The sequence below is a fragment of the Macrobrachium nipponense genome, chromosome 4 (assembly GCF_015104395.2).
Source record: "Macrobrachium nipponense isolate FS-2020 chromosome 4, ASM1510439v2, whole genome shotgun sequence".
Classification (NCBI taxonomy): domain Eukaryota; kingdom Metazoa; phylum Arthropoda; class Malacostraca; order Decapoda; family Palaemonidae; genus Macrobrachium; species Macrobrachium nipponense.
In genome coordinates this window covers 135951848-135968768 of record NC_061100.1, presented here as the reverse complement: position 1 = coordinate 135968768, position 16921 = coordinate 135951848, and the positions used below count along the sequence as shown (strand labels likewise).

The 16921-nt window shown below is 45.0% G+C and overlaps 1 protein-coding gene across 3 annotated transcripts in view; it reads right to left on the bottom strand.

The window, feature by feature from the left end:
• Window positions 1–16921, bottom strand: part of LOC135211212 (TBC1 domain family member 1-like) — a 307524-nt gene that overhangs the window by 208716 nt on the left and 81887 nt on the right. For all 3 annotated transcript variants that reach the window (XM_064244447.1, XM_064244445.1, XM_064244446.1), the window contains exons 8-9: window positions 9905–10008; window positions 8645–8743 (exon numbers count right to left, since the gene is read on the bottom strand). In XM_064244447.1, the coding sequence (XP_064100517.1) occupies window positions 8645–8743; window positions 9905–10008 (203 nt within the window). The remainder of the gene's footprint in view (window positions 1–8644; window positions 8744–9904; window positions 10009–16921) is intronic.

Sequence of the window (16921 nt, the reverse complement as noted above, 5' to 3'; positions counted from 1 at the left end):
AATCATAAAATGTGGGTTTGTCTCAAGTTGGCATCCACTTCCTCCCCGTTGTTGTGAGGAAGTGGTGGATATTTTACTCCTATCCTACTGAAAGGGATAGGAGATGGTGCTCTATTGAGTAGCTCACCTGCATCTCGTCCTTACCCAGCAGGGTGACGACCGTGTCCCTCTCTACCCAGAGGTAGAGGGGAGAAAAAGATGGGAAAGAGGAGCCAGTCACACTCTCATTCACTCATTCCATTCTTACGGTCACACCAGGACTCGATGCTGTTCAGCCTGCGATAGGTCTGGGTTTTAACTACACAACGTGTTGAGCAACACACGGTTCCCAAGGAAAAAGATCCAAGGAACTGTGGGCAATATCCCGAAGGTAGAAGGGGGTGCATGCGGACCGGTTGGACCAGGCCCCTGCCTTCACTACCTGCGCCACGGAGAAGTTCTTGCGGAACGCGAGAGAATGATGAAGAGGCGTCCACACTCATCCTGGGTGTCGAGTTTCTTCAGACAGCTCCGTTGCGCCTTCACAGGACAAAGCAGCATAGCCTTCGTATCGGAGGCGGTGAAGTCCATTAGGGAGGGTATTGTGAAGGACTCGAACCAATTGTCAGTGACCAAAGGGTTCTGAGTCTTCGCTATGAAGATCGGTACGAAATCGAGCGTCACAAATCCCCATCCCCTTGTGCTTGACTTCGCAAGAAAAGTCATGCAGTTACCCAAGACAAAAAGAAGGGAATAGTCGTATGACCTATCCCTCTTCTCGACTTTGGTTATGTACAGTACTCATACTGATAAGCTATTAAGACGAAGTAATGATTGCTCTGGAACAACCGAACTAAGTCCACAGCGTAGTTCGTAACTGACTCGGGCGCTCTGACAGCTGCCAACTGACTGTTTCGGAATCGGCAAGTTGTCCAAGCATCCGGGTAAGTCACGTGACCTTCGCCCTTTAAAGAGTTATGCTGAGAGACCAAACAAATAATATATTTGTTAGTCACCGATGCTGGACGGCGCGGTGATGATTCTCTTAATGCATAAGCTCAAAAGGCGAAAGTCAATTGCCTTCAAAAGACCGAGGTCCCTGATGGCAAGAAAATCTCATAGATGTTGAATCTCAGCTTAAGGAGAAACAACACTATGTGACGTTGAAGACGAAGGTAGGCAATGAATGTAACCTATGTCTTCCAGCTGAATCGAGAGAAGGAATCTCAAGATTCTGAACCTGTGCTTACAAATGACTGAAAACGCTAACCGCCATTTCATTGCTGTCCAGTGTGCAATGAAAGCGGGGCGTTCTTCAGTAATGACAACACAGGGGAGAGCCGCCTGAAGAACTGCTTCTCATGGGCTGAACGTTTGGAAGTAGAGCTGGCAGGTGTGGGAGTAGGCGATGTCTTTCAATACATCTGCTAATCCGGGGTGAACAATGAACAATTGCACACCTCCGAATACAAGATATTTTGAGGACAAACTCAGATTCCGCAAAAATCATTCGCATTATCGCGATACGATGCAGCAAGAGACTATTACAGAATTCTGTTACCGTGCGGTAAACAGAAAGATGAGAGTCGAAAGATATCTCTGTTTTAAATTCTCTCCAATACCGAAGACGATGAATACTAGTGTCACAGCAGTAGATGGTCATTCATGTATGCGAGAATCCCGTTAATCAGACTTAAGTCCGTGATTGTTGGGCAGAGATACGGTTGGTATTCAATCAAAGCAGGTGAGAAAGACATAACCAACCGTGCATCTCGAAGCGCCAGCTGGTACTGAAATGCCTCGGGCAATTCAATACGCCGTAGCTGTCGCTGACTCGTCATCCTGAGTTGCCAAGTAATCCTTTCCACGAAGGAATGCGTTCGGCTAGAACCACCGAGCATAAAAAAGATATGCTCGAGCATTATATTTATGCGAAACAAATTTCGGTAAATATAAAGCTTAAATGGTGTTGTTGTGACAACACCATAAGTAAATAAAATTGAAACTGGAAACTCCAGGGAGGTTGCAGGCAACCCGAGTTGCAGTTCAATTAGAATACTTCTCGTCTACGTCGCAATCCGTAGAGTAACCAGGATATGCGCCTACCCTCGGACCATTCAACTGCTTAGCAGAATCATATCGCGAGGTTAATATACGTAGTATATTGTAGGATTCTGAACAACGATCTCCATCCTAAATTCTTTCCCTTCAAGAAAAACAAAATAAGGATTGGAGATCGACCGCCTTCGATCTCTAAGAAAGAGAGAGAAGGAGAAGTCTTCCCCACCAAGGAAAGCTTCAATGGTGCACAGAATAACGAAGACGAAAATTCAAGCCAAACTGGATATTCCCGTCCGTTCTCTCTAATCCAGGGCTGGCCGCCACTGTGAGATATCTTCCTTCGGCGACAGTCTTCTTCCAACGCTAAGAACTCCAGGAATTCGAGCATTCGGCGAGATCCCCGATTATCGTGGTAACAATTATCGGGAAATACTTGTCTAACTCCCTTGGGTACAGTGGTCTCGCCATGTGTGCTAGAAATTCTGCAGAATTCTAAGCGCCCAGCGAAACCCCCACCGGATTCGTTTAAACGAATATCAGTGGTTGTCCTCTCGATTCCCGTAGAAATCGGAGATGGTGCAGGGTCCCTCCTCCACGACCAGGGTTACGTCAGGTAGGACCCGAAGGTCCCCCCGGTAGCGCAGTCCATCAATCGTGGGATCCTACAGAGAAGTCTGTAGGATCCTACCCCTTTCCCTTGTAGCCGTAAGGAGAGAGGGAATGGGGAAGGAAAAGGATATTGCTCGCCCTTCCAGCGGCACTAGCATTTGGAGACGAGAGTAGGAGCAGCCATCACCTTGCGGCGATGGCCTTCCTCCCACCCCCCTCCCCCCTCCCCCCGAGGAGGGTCACGAACTCGTGCTGTAGGTAAGCATCTGCCACCACTGTGAACTTCGTCTGGGGTGGGGCTGATCGACACCTGACAGAGAGCCAAAACCGTCCTCTGACTCATTCCAGTCCTTGTCGAGATCGAAACCTCAAAACACGGAGGAGGAGGAAGAGAGAGAGAGAGAGAGAGAGAGAGAGAGAGAGAGAGAGAGAGAGAGAGAGAGAGAGAGAGAGAGAGAAGAGCTGCAATACTCCGAAAAAACGCTGCTGTCGCGGCAGAGGAGGGGAAGTAGCTTGCCCGACCGGCTAGACCTGAGCGAGCCTTCTCGTCCGGAGACGAGAGGCTCTCCTGGTTCAGAACCGAGTCGAGAAGCTCTTATCGCGGCAAGCCCACCGTCAGTCTGGTTCCCTACTCGGGCTCGAGAACGACTTGAGCCGTGGAGCGGCGATCCTCTCCCCAGGTCGTTGTGCTGATGAATCAGTGCAATAACCTGGGCAAAGTTACTCTGAATCTCAGAAGTTACAGCGTCTTGAGGAGTAGGACCGTCCAGTCCCTCCAACAGGAGCAGCTTCCAAGACCCTCCTCCTTCAGAAGAAGGACCAGCAACAGATCCCTGACGGTTGCCTCCAATCACTTGCGCGTACGTCCTGGCTGGTCCTAAGACCATACCTAGCACGTGCGGCGTCGTGACGGGATCGTGAGCGGCGCATCTCTCACGATCACTCCTATATACCTCGCTCTTCCCGGCGTATGCCGAGGAAGTTGAAGGTATCAGAGAGACAGAACTGACGCTACCCCCTCCCCCCCTGACGGTCACCTCCAATCACTTGCGCGTACATCCTGGCTGGTCCTAAGATCATATGTGGCACGTGCGGCGTCGTGACGGGATCGTGAGCGGCGCACCTCTCACGATCACTCCTAGCTACCTCGCTCTTCCCGGCATACCCCGAGGAAGTTGAAGGTAGTGGAGAGACAGACCTGATGCTCCCCCCCCCCCCCCCCCCCCCCCCCCCCCCCCCCCCCCGCCCCCCCCTCCCCCCCCCCCCCCCCCCCCCCGCTCGCTGGCAGGACCAGCGTACGTGGGGGGCTGCAGCCAATCACCAACCCGCGGTGGGGATCGATCTGCAGGCCTGGCCGTGCTGCTCACCTGTGGCGAGCGGCTCGACTGAGCACGTCGACCCCGGTCTCGTGCGTCAGACAAGCTGCTGCTGGCTACTGTATCCCCCGGTCCCTGTGGGAGCGGCGGTCAGGTGACCTGCAGAGCTCGCTTTCGCGGTGAGACCAGTGAGCGTCCTTGCGGCACGTCAAACTGCTTGTACCAGCCGAGGCTGGTACCAGCACCAGGCGAGGAAGTACCAGTGCTAACCGATACTCCTCTGGTCCCCGTCTATCTCTTCCTTACGGAAGGGGAGACGGGCCCCACTCCTGAAGGAGCAGGAGGACCAGCAGAAGGACCCCCCGTCCCACCGAGGTGGGACGGGCCCTTAGAATAGTTCCCGAAGGGAAGACTTCTTTAGGGGGGGGAGGCAGCCTTCTTCTTCTTCGGCTTATGGGTCCTTAGCAAGTCGAATGGGGAAGATGGCAAGCAGCAAGACCGAAGACGAAGATGACACCTTCCTCTTCTTCGTCAGCTCACGCAGGACAGTCGTCAGGTCCTCCATCCAGGCCGGAGTCGGGCCTATTGCCGAAGCAACACGGCCCGACTGCACCTGTCCGGAAGGACCTGGGACTGGGGAAGACACACCATGGGCAGGACCAGCATGGACAGGCGCAGGAACCAGGAGCGACAGGAACAGCAACCAGCTCAGGAGCGGCAGGAACAGCAACCAGCTCAGGAGCGGCAGGAACAGCGGCAGCGGTAAACACAGAAGGGACAGCCAAGCCAGTAGCGGGAACCACATCAGCGACAGGTACGGCAGGCCCAGCCTTCGCCTCGTAGAATCATCGGCAGCCAGCGGGAACCTGGGTACTGGCGGCCGGTCCAGGGGCGAGCTGCTGGAACAGCGGAAGTCTGGGGCAGGCAACACGAAGAAAACATAGGCGGTGGCGGCATACCCCTCCTCGGTACGGCGGCGACCGGCCCTAGTAGCGGCAGACGCCGTCACCGACACAGCATGGGGAGTGTAGACCAGCGGGGGGAAGCAGCATAAGCGGCCGTGGAGGTTGTAGTGGAGACCGCTCCAAGGTCACCGCCCCAGACCTCGCTAGACGCTGCAGCAGATCGTGGATGCTAGGCACGCCCTGCAGCCGCAGTGGCCAATACCTGTCCAAGGTCGTCTCCCACGGATGTAGCACCTGCGGTAGCACAGACAGATTAGTAAGAGGGGTTCCCTCACGCACGGGGGGGAGACATGCCCCACCCCGAATGCCAGGAAGACCCCAAATACAAAATACAACGAGGAAGCTGAGCGGGGGGGCAGGAAAGACGAAGAAGAATCGGATACCAAGGGAGTCGCGGGAGAGCTTTCCGACGACTTCCTGGCAGACCTTCGCTTCCCCTACCCCCGCACAGCAGTGAAAAGTAATATGAAAATGAAACAGAATACTGCACTTGCGATTCACTTCATAGAACTTAAAGGGGGTAAAGATCAATTCCCGGGTAAGCGCGGAAACAAAAACTTGATCCATAATAATATGATGCTATCATAAAAAATATATGAAAATGAAACAGAATACTGCACTTGCGATTTTCACTTTCACAGAAATAAATGGTAAGGATTAATTCCCGGGTAAGAGCGGAAATTGGTCCAAAATTAAATTTGATGCAATTAACAAATGAAAATGAAAAGAATACTGCATTGCGAATCCACTTTCATTGCATTCTAATTATACAAAAATAAGAGGCTCGTGCCGAGCGCAATCACGCTCTCGGCAACGAACGCACAGGGCAAAAATATAATGAAAAGAGTACTTACATCTTTCAATTACACATTTCGCAAATACATGACTCGGCGCGAGCGCTCCCGAACCTCGGCACCGAGACATAATTCAAGTCAATTTCATGAAAAGAGCGGAAATCGCCGCATCTACGGCGATAGCTCCATGTTGATTCATAATTAAGTAATGAAAATGAAAACAGTGTACTTACAGTTTCATTTCCAAGTCAAACAACCCATTAGTAGAAAACACAATATAAACAAAGCATACGACGATGAAGCAGGCAGAGAGCGATGACGAACACGTCCTTCACACCCGCGGCCGAAAGCAAAAGTGATTCTTCACCTCTCGGGCGCGCGGGCGCGCGCACGATCAGACAAGCAGTTAACTACCGTTCTCCCCTTGTTCGAAGTTTACGACCGTCCCAGCTGCCGCTAGTTACCTTCCTATTGTTAAAGGACCGAGGGTTTGTATTACGTATCGGAACAAGTGCTTCTTCCAAAATTCTTTTAAGGTTAATTTTGTCTCTTCAGTTACACGGAAGCATCTGGAGAAGAGCGCCTTCGTATATAATTTCTTAAAATTGCTAATGACTTGTTGGTCCATGGGCTGGAGAACAGAGGTCGTGTTGGGTGGAAGGAACTTGAACTGAATGAAGTCATGTTCACTGCAGTCAGCAAGTACGAAGGGTGTGCGGGGCATTATCCATGATCAGAAGGCACCGCAGGGGCAGCTTGTTCTCTGTTAGGTACTGACTCACGGTCGGCACAAACACTTCATCAATCCACTCCATAAACAAGCTCCGTGTCACCCATGCTTTTGTATTGGCCCTCCACATTACAGGCAGTCTGGCCTTATTTACGTTGTGCTGCTTAAAGGCACGCGGGTTATTTGAATGGTAGACAAGTAGCGGCTTTAGTTTCAAGTCGCCACTTGCGTTTGAGCATAACAAAAGCGTAAGCCTGTCCTTCATTGGCTTGTGGCCTGGGAGCGCCTTCTCTTCGGGTGATAAATGTCCTGTTGGGCATCTTCTTCCAGAAGAGGCCCGTTTCATCACAATTGAAAATCTGTTGAGCGACGTATCCTTCGACCTCCACGAACTCGGCAAACTCGGTCACGAATGCCTCAGCAGCAGCCTTGTCTGCGCTAGCAGCCTCGCCATGCCTAATTACAGAGTGAATGCCAGTTCTCTTCTTGAAGTTATCAAACCACCCTTTACTAGCCTTAAAATCATCTGGCGTGGCACTAGTAGAAGGAGTTTCCTTCAGCAACCTCTGATACACTTGCCGAGCTTTCTCGCAGATGATCGGCTCGTTTACACTATCACCTGCCATCTGTTTCTCATGTACCCACTTCAAAATTATTTTTTCTGCCCCTTGCCCCTTCGAGGGTTTGCGATCTCATCGTTGGTTAGTTACTGTCACTCCCTTCGCAACATTTGCTTCTTTAATGGCATCCTTGTTTTTCAAAATTGTTGAAATTGTCGACTTGGCCATCTTGTACTCACTTGCGATATCGGTCACGCGAAAAACACCACGTTCAAACTTTTCTATAATTTCTTTCTTTATTTCAATGGTTATCTTCCTCTGCACCCTCTTCTCACCATCACTCTTCACTTTCTTACTTTCACCACCACTCTTCACTTTCTTAGGGCCCCATTATGAAGAAAATCACAGGTTTTAGCGCAAAAAATGCTAAGCGAATTGACGAACGTCTTGTACACAATGAGATGAGACAAAGAGTGATGCGTGGGTGACACCGTGCGTGGGCGAGGTGGAAGATGGCTGGTCCCATGGCAACTCAAACGCTCCTCACGTGTGCTGGGCGATTTCGCGCATTTTTCAAATGTTGTGTCTAAAAATTAGTTTGTGAAACAAAGTGAATTGTTATTTTCCAGAAATTTCCAGCATTTTTCAAATGTTCATGTCTCAAAATTAGTTCATGACCCAAACAGAATTTTTATTATCCGCATTTTCTTTTGTTCGTATCTCAAAGTTAGTTCGGAAGTCAAGGGTGAAATTTTACCTATAATTTGGTCGGGGATCGAGTTGTACGTGGTTCAATGCGTTCGTGAGTCAAGGGTCTACTGTATATATATATATTATCTATATATATATATATATATATATATATATATATATATATATATATATATTATGTATGTATGTATGTATGTATGATATTAGATATATAAAATATAGTATATTATATATATATATATATATATCTATATATATATCTATATATCTATATATATCATATATATCTCTCATATATATGCTATATATCTATATATATATAATCTATATATATATAAATATATATTATATATATACTATATATATATATTTATATATAGATATCTATATATAATCATATTCTATATAATCTATATATATATATATATATATATAATATATATATATATATATATAATATTATATATATATAATTATAGCTATATCTATATATATATATTATATATATTATATATATTATATATAGTATATATATAATATATATATATATATATATAATATATAACATATATACATATATATAGACACTATATAATATATATATATATATATGTATAACTGAATCACGAAAGTTAGGAACGTGATAAATCCTAAAATAAAGATAAATGCCACGAAGGAAAAATAAACAAAGGGGAGGTCTGCACGAACTTTCAAACTTTAAAAGTCCTTTACTGAGCAGATACTCTGCTCAGTAAAGGACTTTTAAAGTCGAAAGATCTTGCAGACCTCCTTCGTTTATTTTTCCTTTGTGGCATTTATACTTTATATATTATATATATATATATATATATATATATCTATAGATATATATATCTATTAAAGATAACATTAACAACATAATAAGGGCACTATTACTTACTCGTAAATCACAATCATATCTAATTCCTCGCCCTCTTCCATCATACTTCCTATTGATCCGGCACGAGCCCTCATTCCAAATTCTTGTGTTTGGGATGGTCTAAAATAAACGGAAAAAAATTAAAATGCTGATAATGAAAGAAATATATATATACATATAATATATATATATATATATATATATATATATATATATATATATATATATATATATATATATATATAGAGAGAGAGGAGAGAGAGAGAGAGGAGAGATTGAGAGAGAGAGAGAGACGAGAGAGAGTGAGAGAGAGAGAGAAGGAGAGAGAAGAGAATCAAGTTTCACCCACAATAAACTTCATATCCACCTACATCAAGATATATTTCTATCAAAGTTTCCTATAAAAATCCTCAGGTATATGTACTTCTGACAGTGTTTTAAACAAACATCTGAATCTTTCTTGAAATATTAACAGAAACTATAAGACAACTGGTTAAAGCATATGAACACAGATATAAATTTTAAATCACTTTCAAAGCTTTACTGATACTAACTCTTAGTTATATCCACTAACTGGTTCTAATACAATAGCTGCTAAACAGAAATGATTTGTGGTTGATCACTTGGTAACAGCCAATTAGAGAAAGACCCAATCTCACTTGTTAATTGCTTTCATTCCATGTTACCTGTTACCCAGGTGAAAATGGATGGATGGTGCTCTCAAAATAATCACAAACCCTTATAATGCACATGGTCATCCTCTCCGAAAAGGAGCAAATTGTGGTACATACGATATGCCAGAGACACGTAGTCCCTCAAGAGAGACAGAAGACTGAAGTCACCATTGTGCATGTGCAGATAATTCTCCAAAGCCATTCACTAACAAAAAATAATTCTTGGCTTTATCTCTTGTCAAGACTTCCATGTTTTTCCATTCAGAGCTACTCATTTCTACCCTCATTCTGCATTAACTGTGTTTCCCACCTACACCATAATAAAATTAGCATAATTCTCCTTCAGTTCACAAACTACAAGTACCCTACTCCTAATGTCATGGATAGCATTATTCCAGTCCAAAAAAATTTGCAAGAATTTTATAGGAATGCTTCAAGTCTACTCTTAGGTTTGTAATGGTTGCTTTCAAAATACAGCACTTAACAATGAAGTCACTTGGCAGCCTAGAAATGTGCAGACCACATACATGAAACTTATATTTGCAAGGGGGTGGGACCCTATCCCTCATAACATATATGCCACATTCTAGAATATTTAAGTACTTACGAACCTACGACCCATATGGCCAGTATCTCCGCTGATTGTCCTAAGACGTTCACGCCTCATGGGTTCAATGACAGGAAATTCATCTTCTGCAGAGTTTGCTTTCCCTGTAAAAGAAGGTCAGCAACTTACTACCTTCAACAATTTTTGATAAAGCTAAATCATAAATATTTCTTCTTTTTAAGGTATCATTTTGGTTCATGATGACCCATGATCTTACTATTGCATTATCAGATTGATTTCATGAAAGAGAAATATATCTGTGAATACATTTATACACCGTTTCATACCATAACCATACAGCTAAAATCCAGCACACAAGAGGATTTTCTTAATCTTCAATATACAAACTACCACTCTATAACATTGTAAACTGAATTACTCAAGATACCATCAATTATTATACCTCAAAAGTTTATAACTAAAATTTAATAGCATACATTTAATACATATTAATTTTCACAAACATGAAGTTTTTATAATAAAACACCTAAATTAGCCCTGGTCGCTGGCCAGCTGAACTATATCCCCACAGACTTACCCATATATTGGGTAAATTTTAACTGTCAGCATTACCAAAGCTGCAGGTAAACACTGTCCACTGAGTTACCTGTGCTGATGACAACACTGCTGCCAGAACCAGCTGGCAGAGCTCTCCCCACTTAATAGCAACATTCACTGTTAATTGAAGAGGGGAGGAGGGTGGGAATCATTCAGGTGTTTAGGCAAGTTTAACAATATTAGTTTTATTATTAAAACTTCATATTGCAATACACACCCTGAACACCTGAATTAGCCCGATTAACAACCCTTAATTGGAGATGGGATCAATCTAATTCAGCCTGACCCATCCACTGAACATATGCAGGTAACTCAGTTCCACTCACCATGTATAATGTACACTCACCTATTTGTTCAATTCCTTAGACGAGATTGCAAGCGGAGAGAGTACCCCAACTTCAGTCTCATAGTCAGGTCTCGTCTCTGTCAAGCTGCCTCCCATGTGGTATTCTATACCTCACATGTATGGAGGGGAATTGAAGCCTCCCATGTGGCTGTCTAGCCTCTTATGTATGGAGAAGTTGCATGCGCAGGTTCTTTGGGTTCTCCGTTGATCACTGCAGGTGGAGAGTGCGTGAGGGGTCAATGAAGCCATCCAGCCATGCAATCTGCCTACCTCCTATCTCAGTAACAAACATTCAAGGGAAAACCTCAGTAACAAACATTGAAGGGAAAACCTAATTAAAAGAAATTGTAAAAGATCTAAAAAAAAAAAACCGCATGAACCCCTAACCTACGATACGCAAGAATTAACGTAAGACTGTATTGCTGCTACAAATACGCCCAGTGAGTAACCCTCCTGCGAACAAAACTGAACGTCTTTCAAATAGAAAAACGTAAAAACTGACACCGACTTCATGGTTGCCGCTTCCAAGACAGCTGAAACCAAGAAATTTTTCAGAAATGTCGAAGATGTAGCCATGCCCCAACACTGCGCGCTCTTGGACGTGGAGCAGCACTTGCTGAACTGGATGATGGGCTAAGAGAAGCCTGGGAAATCCCCTCACGCAGAAAGAAGCTAATAGCGTCCTGGGAAATCACCTCACGCAGAAAGAAGCTAATAGCATTCTTCGAAATAGCCTTGGAAAGGTTCTTCTGAGACAGAGATAAAGTTCTATATAGTACCAATCTGTGGTGAGGGTTTTATTGGGACGAAAGTCATTTACGTGCGTTGCCAAACTTCCATTCTAAGGAAAATTTTATGGAATATAGGTCGTTGTTATATGCCAAAACTGAAGGGAATTACTCTGAAATATTTGCTAAACATAGTTTTTATGTATACAGTTGTTAATGATCAACATTCTTAGGTTTTTCAATATCATAATTGAGAACGTGGCAAACATGTTGCCACATCTACAATCTCGATTCTCAGGTCAAGTATTGAAATCTGTATCTGTCAGTCAAGAACAATATACCCTTCGTTAATCTCCTAAGAATGGTCAAATCTTATAGGGGGTCCTCGAGTTACGATGTTGATCCGTTCTTACGATGCGTCGTAACACGATTTTCAGCGTAAGTCGGAACATTGAAAAATACCACATGATTTAATGTAAATACCTATCAATAACAACGAGAGAACAATTCCTTACCTTTATTAGTTTGATTGGCTTGCACACTGGAGAGGAAGCTGCGGTGCTGGAGAGACTGGGGGAGGTTAGTGAAGAGAAAAAGAACCTCCAGAAGTTGCTGGAGATGCTGAGGCAGGTGATTCAATTATTAGACCACTACGCTGCTTAGTTATCACTGTCGCTTTCATAGGAGCAGATCCTTTCACATGTTCAACGATGCGCTCTTTATCTTTGATAATGGTAGCAACGGTCGAACGGCTAAGGCCAAGCGAGCGGCCAATGTTTGTTGGCGTTTCTCCCTTCTCAGATCGCTTTATAATGTCCACTTTAATTTCCATGGTGATGGCCTTTCTTTTCTTCGATGCACTACCATCAGAAGAGTCCGCCTTGCGCTTGGGAGCCATAACAAAGAGCAAAAAGTTACAAAAACGATACAACACGAGGGAGAGAGAGGCAGTGTAAACAACCAAAATGGCGTATGGGCGAGGAATGAGCGTAGCGAAGCGACGCCGTCCTCTCCCCCACAAAGCGTATTCTTCCGCCGTGCGCCCGGAACTAGTTCGCGTTTGTTTACGTTGCTTACGACGCTAAACCGCGTAAGACGGAACGACGCAAAATATTATTTTTTATATTTTTATGGGGGCGCGTTCGTAACCACGAAACATCGTAAGTCGAGACCAGCGTAACCCGAGGACTTACTGTAAGCTGGGGTCCTTTATGGTGAAGGTAAGGATTAGCAGATGTAAATATAGTTGGCGGTCATACACGTGTGTGTTTGTGTGTGTTAAATGCTTAAAAGATGTCTGTTATCTGAACTTTTCTATAAATTAAGAAATTTGAATATGAATTTTTTTTTTTTCATCTCTGATGTTAATTTTTTTTCCTTAAGTAGAATGTTCCAAGACAACAATCAACTGAATTTAAAAAAAGAATATTCAGGGGATAAGATGAAAAAAATCCAAATACCGTTGTTAGGACTGAAATTGGTCTAGCGTTGCCAAACATCAATCTATTAAAATTTTAATGAGGTAAAGGGAGCAGTTTAGTAACTGAAATTGATAAATTTTCTACAAAAATGACTGAATCGTAATTTTTGTACACAGGTCCCGATGACAATTATGTTGAACCAGTCATTAACCCTTTAATGCCAATTGGACGTATTAAACATTGATATAAATTGTCTGTTGGGTGCCGATTGGACGTATGGTACGTCGATATAAAAATGACAATTTGTCGAAAATTGCATTTTTCCTAACTATACAAACCTGAGGTCCTTTACATATAGTCCCACCTCATGCCACCCCTCACTCTGCAACTTTTTGCATGGGCCTAAAGCAAAAGTGATTCTTCACCTCTAGGGCGCGCGGGCGCGCGCACGATCGGACAAGCAGTTAACTACCGTTCTCCCCTTGTTCGAAGCTTACGACCGTCCCAGCTGCCGCTAGTTACCTTCCTATTGTTAAAGGACCTCAGGTTTGTATAGTTAGGAAAAATGCAATTTTCGACAAATTGTCATTTGTTCCGATACGTAATACAAACCCTCGGTCCTTTAACAATAGGAAGACTCACTTCTTGGTGGGAGGAATCTGAGTCTTTTTGGTGAACAGACTGGTGTTCGTCCAACCCTGGAGTGCCTCCCTGGTCGTAAGAGCAAGGGAGGGATCCAAACCTCTGTCCGATTGATCGGGGTGTGCACCGCAGGATCAATGGTCAGACCTCTGGGCCAAGTACTAAGAGAGAGGCAAGCGTATCTCTTCGTACCAGCAAGCAAGAACTTGTTCCTGTTTGCAAGAGACAATCATAAAATGATGGGTTTGTCTCAATTTGGCATCCACTTCCTCCCCCTTGTTGGAGGAAGTGGTGGATATTTACTCCTATCCCTACTGAAAGGGATAGGATGGTGCTCTATTGAGTAGCTCACCTGCATCTCGTCCTTACCCAGCAGGGTGACGACCGTGTCCCTCTACCCAAAGGTAGAGGGAAGAAAAAGATGGGAAGAGGAGCCAGTCACTCTCTCATTCCTCATCCATTCTTACGGTCACACCAGGACTCGATGCTGTTCAGCCTGCGAGGGTCTGGGTTAACTACACAACGTGTTGAGCAACCACCACGGTTCCCAAGGAAAAAGATCCAAGGAACTGTGGGCAATATCCTGAAGGTAGAAGGAGGTGCATGCGGTCCGGTTGGACCAGGCGCCTGCCTTCATTACCTGCGCCACGGAGAAGTTCTTGCGGAACGCGAGAGAATGATGAAGAGGCGTCCACATCATCCTGGGTGTCGAGTTTCTTCAGACAGCTCCGTCGCACCTTCACAGGACAAAGCAGCATAGCCTTCGTATCGGAGGCGGTGAAGTCCATTAGGGAGGGTATTGTGAAGGACTCGAACCAATCGTCAGTTACCGAAGGGTTCTGAGTCTTCGCTACGAAGATCGGTACGAAATCGAGCGTCACAAATCCCCATCCCTTTGTGCTTGACTTCTCAAGAGAAGTCATGCAGTTACCTAAGACGAAAAGAAGGGAATAGTCGTATGACCTATCCCTCTTCTCGACTTTGGTTATGTACAGTACATACTGACAAGCTATTAAGACGAAGTAATGATTGCTCTGGAACAACCGAACTAAGTCCAACAGCATAGTTCGTAACTGACTCGGGCGCTCTGACAGCTGCCGACTGACTGGTTCGGAATCAGTAGAGGCAAGTTGTCCAAGCATCCGGGTAAGTCACGTGACCTTCGCCCTTTAAAGAGTTATGCTGAGAGACCAACAAATAAAATATTTGTTAGTCACCGATGCTGGACGGCGCGGCGATGATTCTCTTAATGCATAAGCTCAAAAGGCGAAAGTCAATTGCCTTCAAAAGACCGAGGTCCCTGATGGCAAGAAAATCTCATAGACGTTGAATCTCAGCTTAAGGAGAAACAACACTATGTGACGTTGAAGACGAAGGTGTGGCAATGAATGCAACCTACGTCTTCCAGCTGAATCGAGAGAAGGAATCTCAAGATTCTAAACCTGTGCTTACAAATGACTGAAAACGCTAACCGCCATTTCATTGCTGTCCAGTGTGCAATGAAAGCGGGGCGTTCTTCAGTAATGAAACACAGGGGAGAGCATCTTGAAGAACTGCTTCTCATGGGCTGAACGTTTGGAAGTAGAGCTGGCAGGTGTGGGAGTAGGCGATGTCTTTCAATACATCTGCTAATCCGGGTGAACAATGAACAATTGTACACCTCCGAATACAAGATATTTTGAGGACAAACTCAGATTCCGCAAAAATCATTCGCATTATCGGGATACGATGCAGCAAGAGACTATTACAGAATTCTGTTACCGTGCGGTAAACAGAAAGATGAGAGTCGAATAGATATCTCTGTTTAAAATTCTCGCAATACCGAAGACGATGAATACTAGCGTTTCACAGCAGTAGATGGTCATTCATGTATGCGAGAATCCCCGTTAATCAGAGACTTAAGTCCGTGATTGTTGGGCAGAGATACGGTTGTTATTCAATCAAAGCAGGTGAGAAAGACATAAACAACCGTCTATCTCAAAGCGGCAGCTGATACTGAAATGCCTCGGGCAATTCAATACGCAGTAGCTGTCGCTGACTCGTCATCCTGAGTTGCCAAGTAATCCTTTCCACGAAGGAATGCGTTCGGCTAGAACCACCGAGCATAAAAAGATATGCTCGAGCAATTATATTTAAGCGAAACGAATTTCGGTAAATATAAAAGCTTAAATGGTGTTGTTGTGACAACACCATAAGTATATAAAATTGAAACTGGAAACTCCTGGGAGGTTGCAGGCAACCCGGGTTGCAGTTCAATTAGAATACTTTTCGTCTAAGTCGCAATCTGTAGAATAACCAGGATATGCGCCTACCCCTCGGACCATTCAACTGCTTAGCAGAATCATGTCGCGAGGTTAATATACGTAGTATATTTGTAGGATTCTGAACAACGATCATCATCCTAAATTCTTTCCTTCAAGAAAACAAAATAAGGATTGGAGATCGACCACCTTCGTTCTCTATTAAAGAGAGTGAAGGAGAAGTCTTCCTCGAAGGAAAGCTTCAATGGTGAACAGAATACTAAGACGATAGTTCCAGCCAAACTGGATATTCCCGTCCGTTCTTCTCTATTCCAGGTTGGTCGCCTACTGTGAGATAGTCTTCTTTCAGCAGCAGTCTTCTTCCTAATGCTAGAAATTCCAGGAATTCGAGCATAGGCGAGGTTCCCGATTATCGTGTAACATATCGGGGTATTCTCGTCTCGCTCACTTTGGACCGTGGTCTCGCCTATGTGTTTGGAGATCGTAAGAAACTCTAACACTGAATGCGCTAGAAATTCCGTAGAATTCTAAGCAGTCTGCGAAACCCCCACCGAATTCGTCAAACGATATCGGCTGGTGGTCCTCTCGATTCCCGTAGAAATCGAGAATGGGGCAGGATCCCTCCTCAACGACCGGGGCTTACGTCAGGTAGGACCCGAAGGTCCCTCCTGGTAGCGCAGTCCCCAACGTGGGATCCTACAGAGAAATCTCTGTAGGATCCTTCCCCTTTCCCTCGTAGCCGTAAGGAGAGAGGGAATGGGGGAGGAATTGGATACTCGCTCGCCGCCTTCCCAGTGGAACTAGCAGTTGGAGAAGAGTAGGAGCAGCCATCGCCTTGCGGCGATGGCCTCTCAGAGTCTGGGAAAACGTATCGTCAGGAGAAAACGTTTTCTCGAGGAGGGTTACGAACTCTCACTGTAGGTAAGGGTCTGCCGCCACTGTGAACGTCGTCTGGGTGGGGCTGATCGACACCTGACAGGAGAGAGCCGATACCGTCCTCCGACTCATTCCAGTCCTCGTCGAGGTCGAAACCTCTCAGGAGGACCGAAGGAGTATTTAAA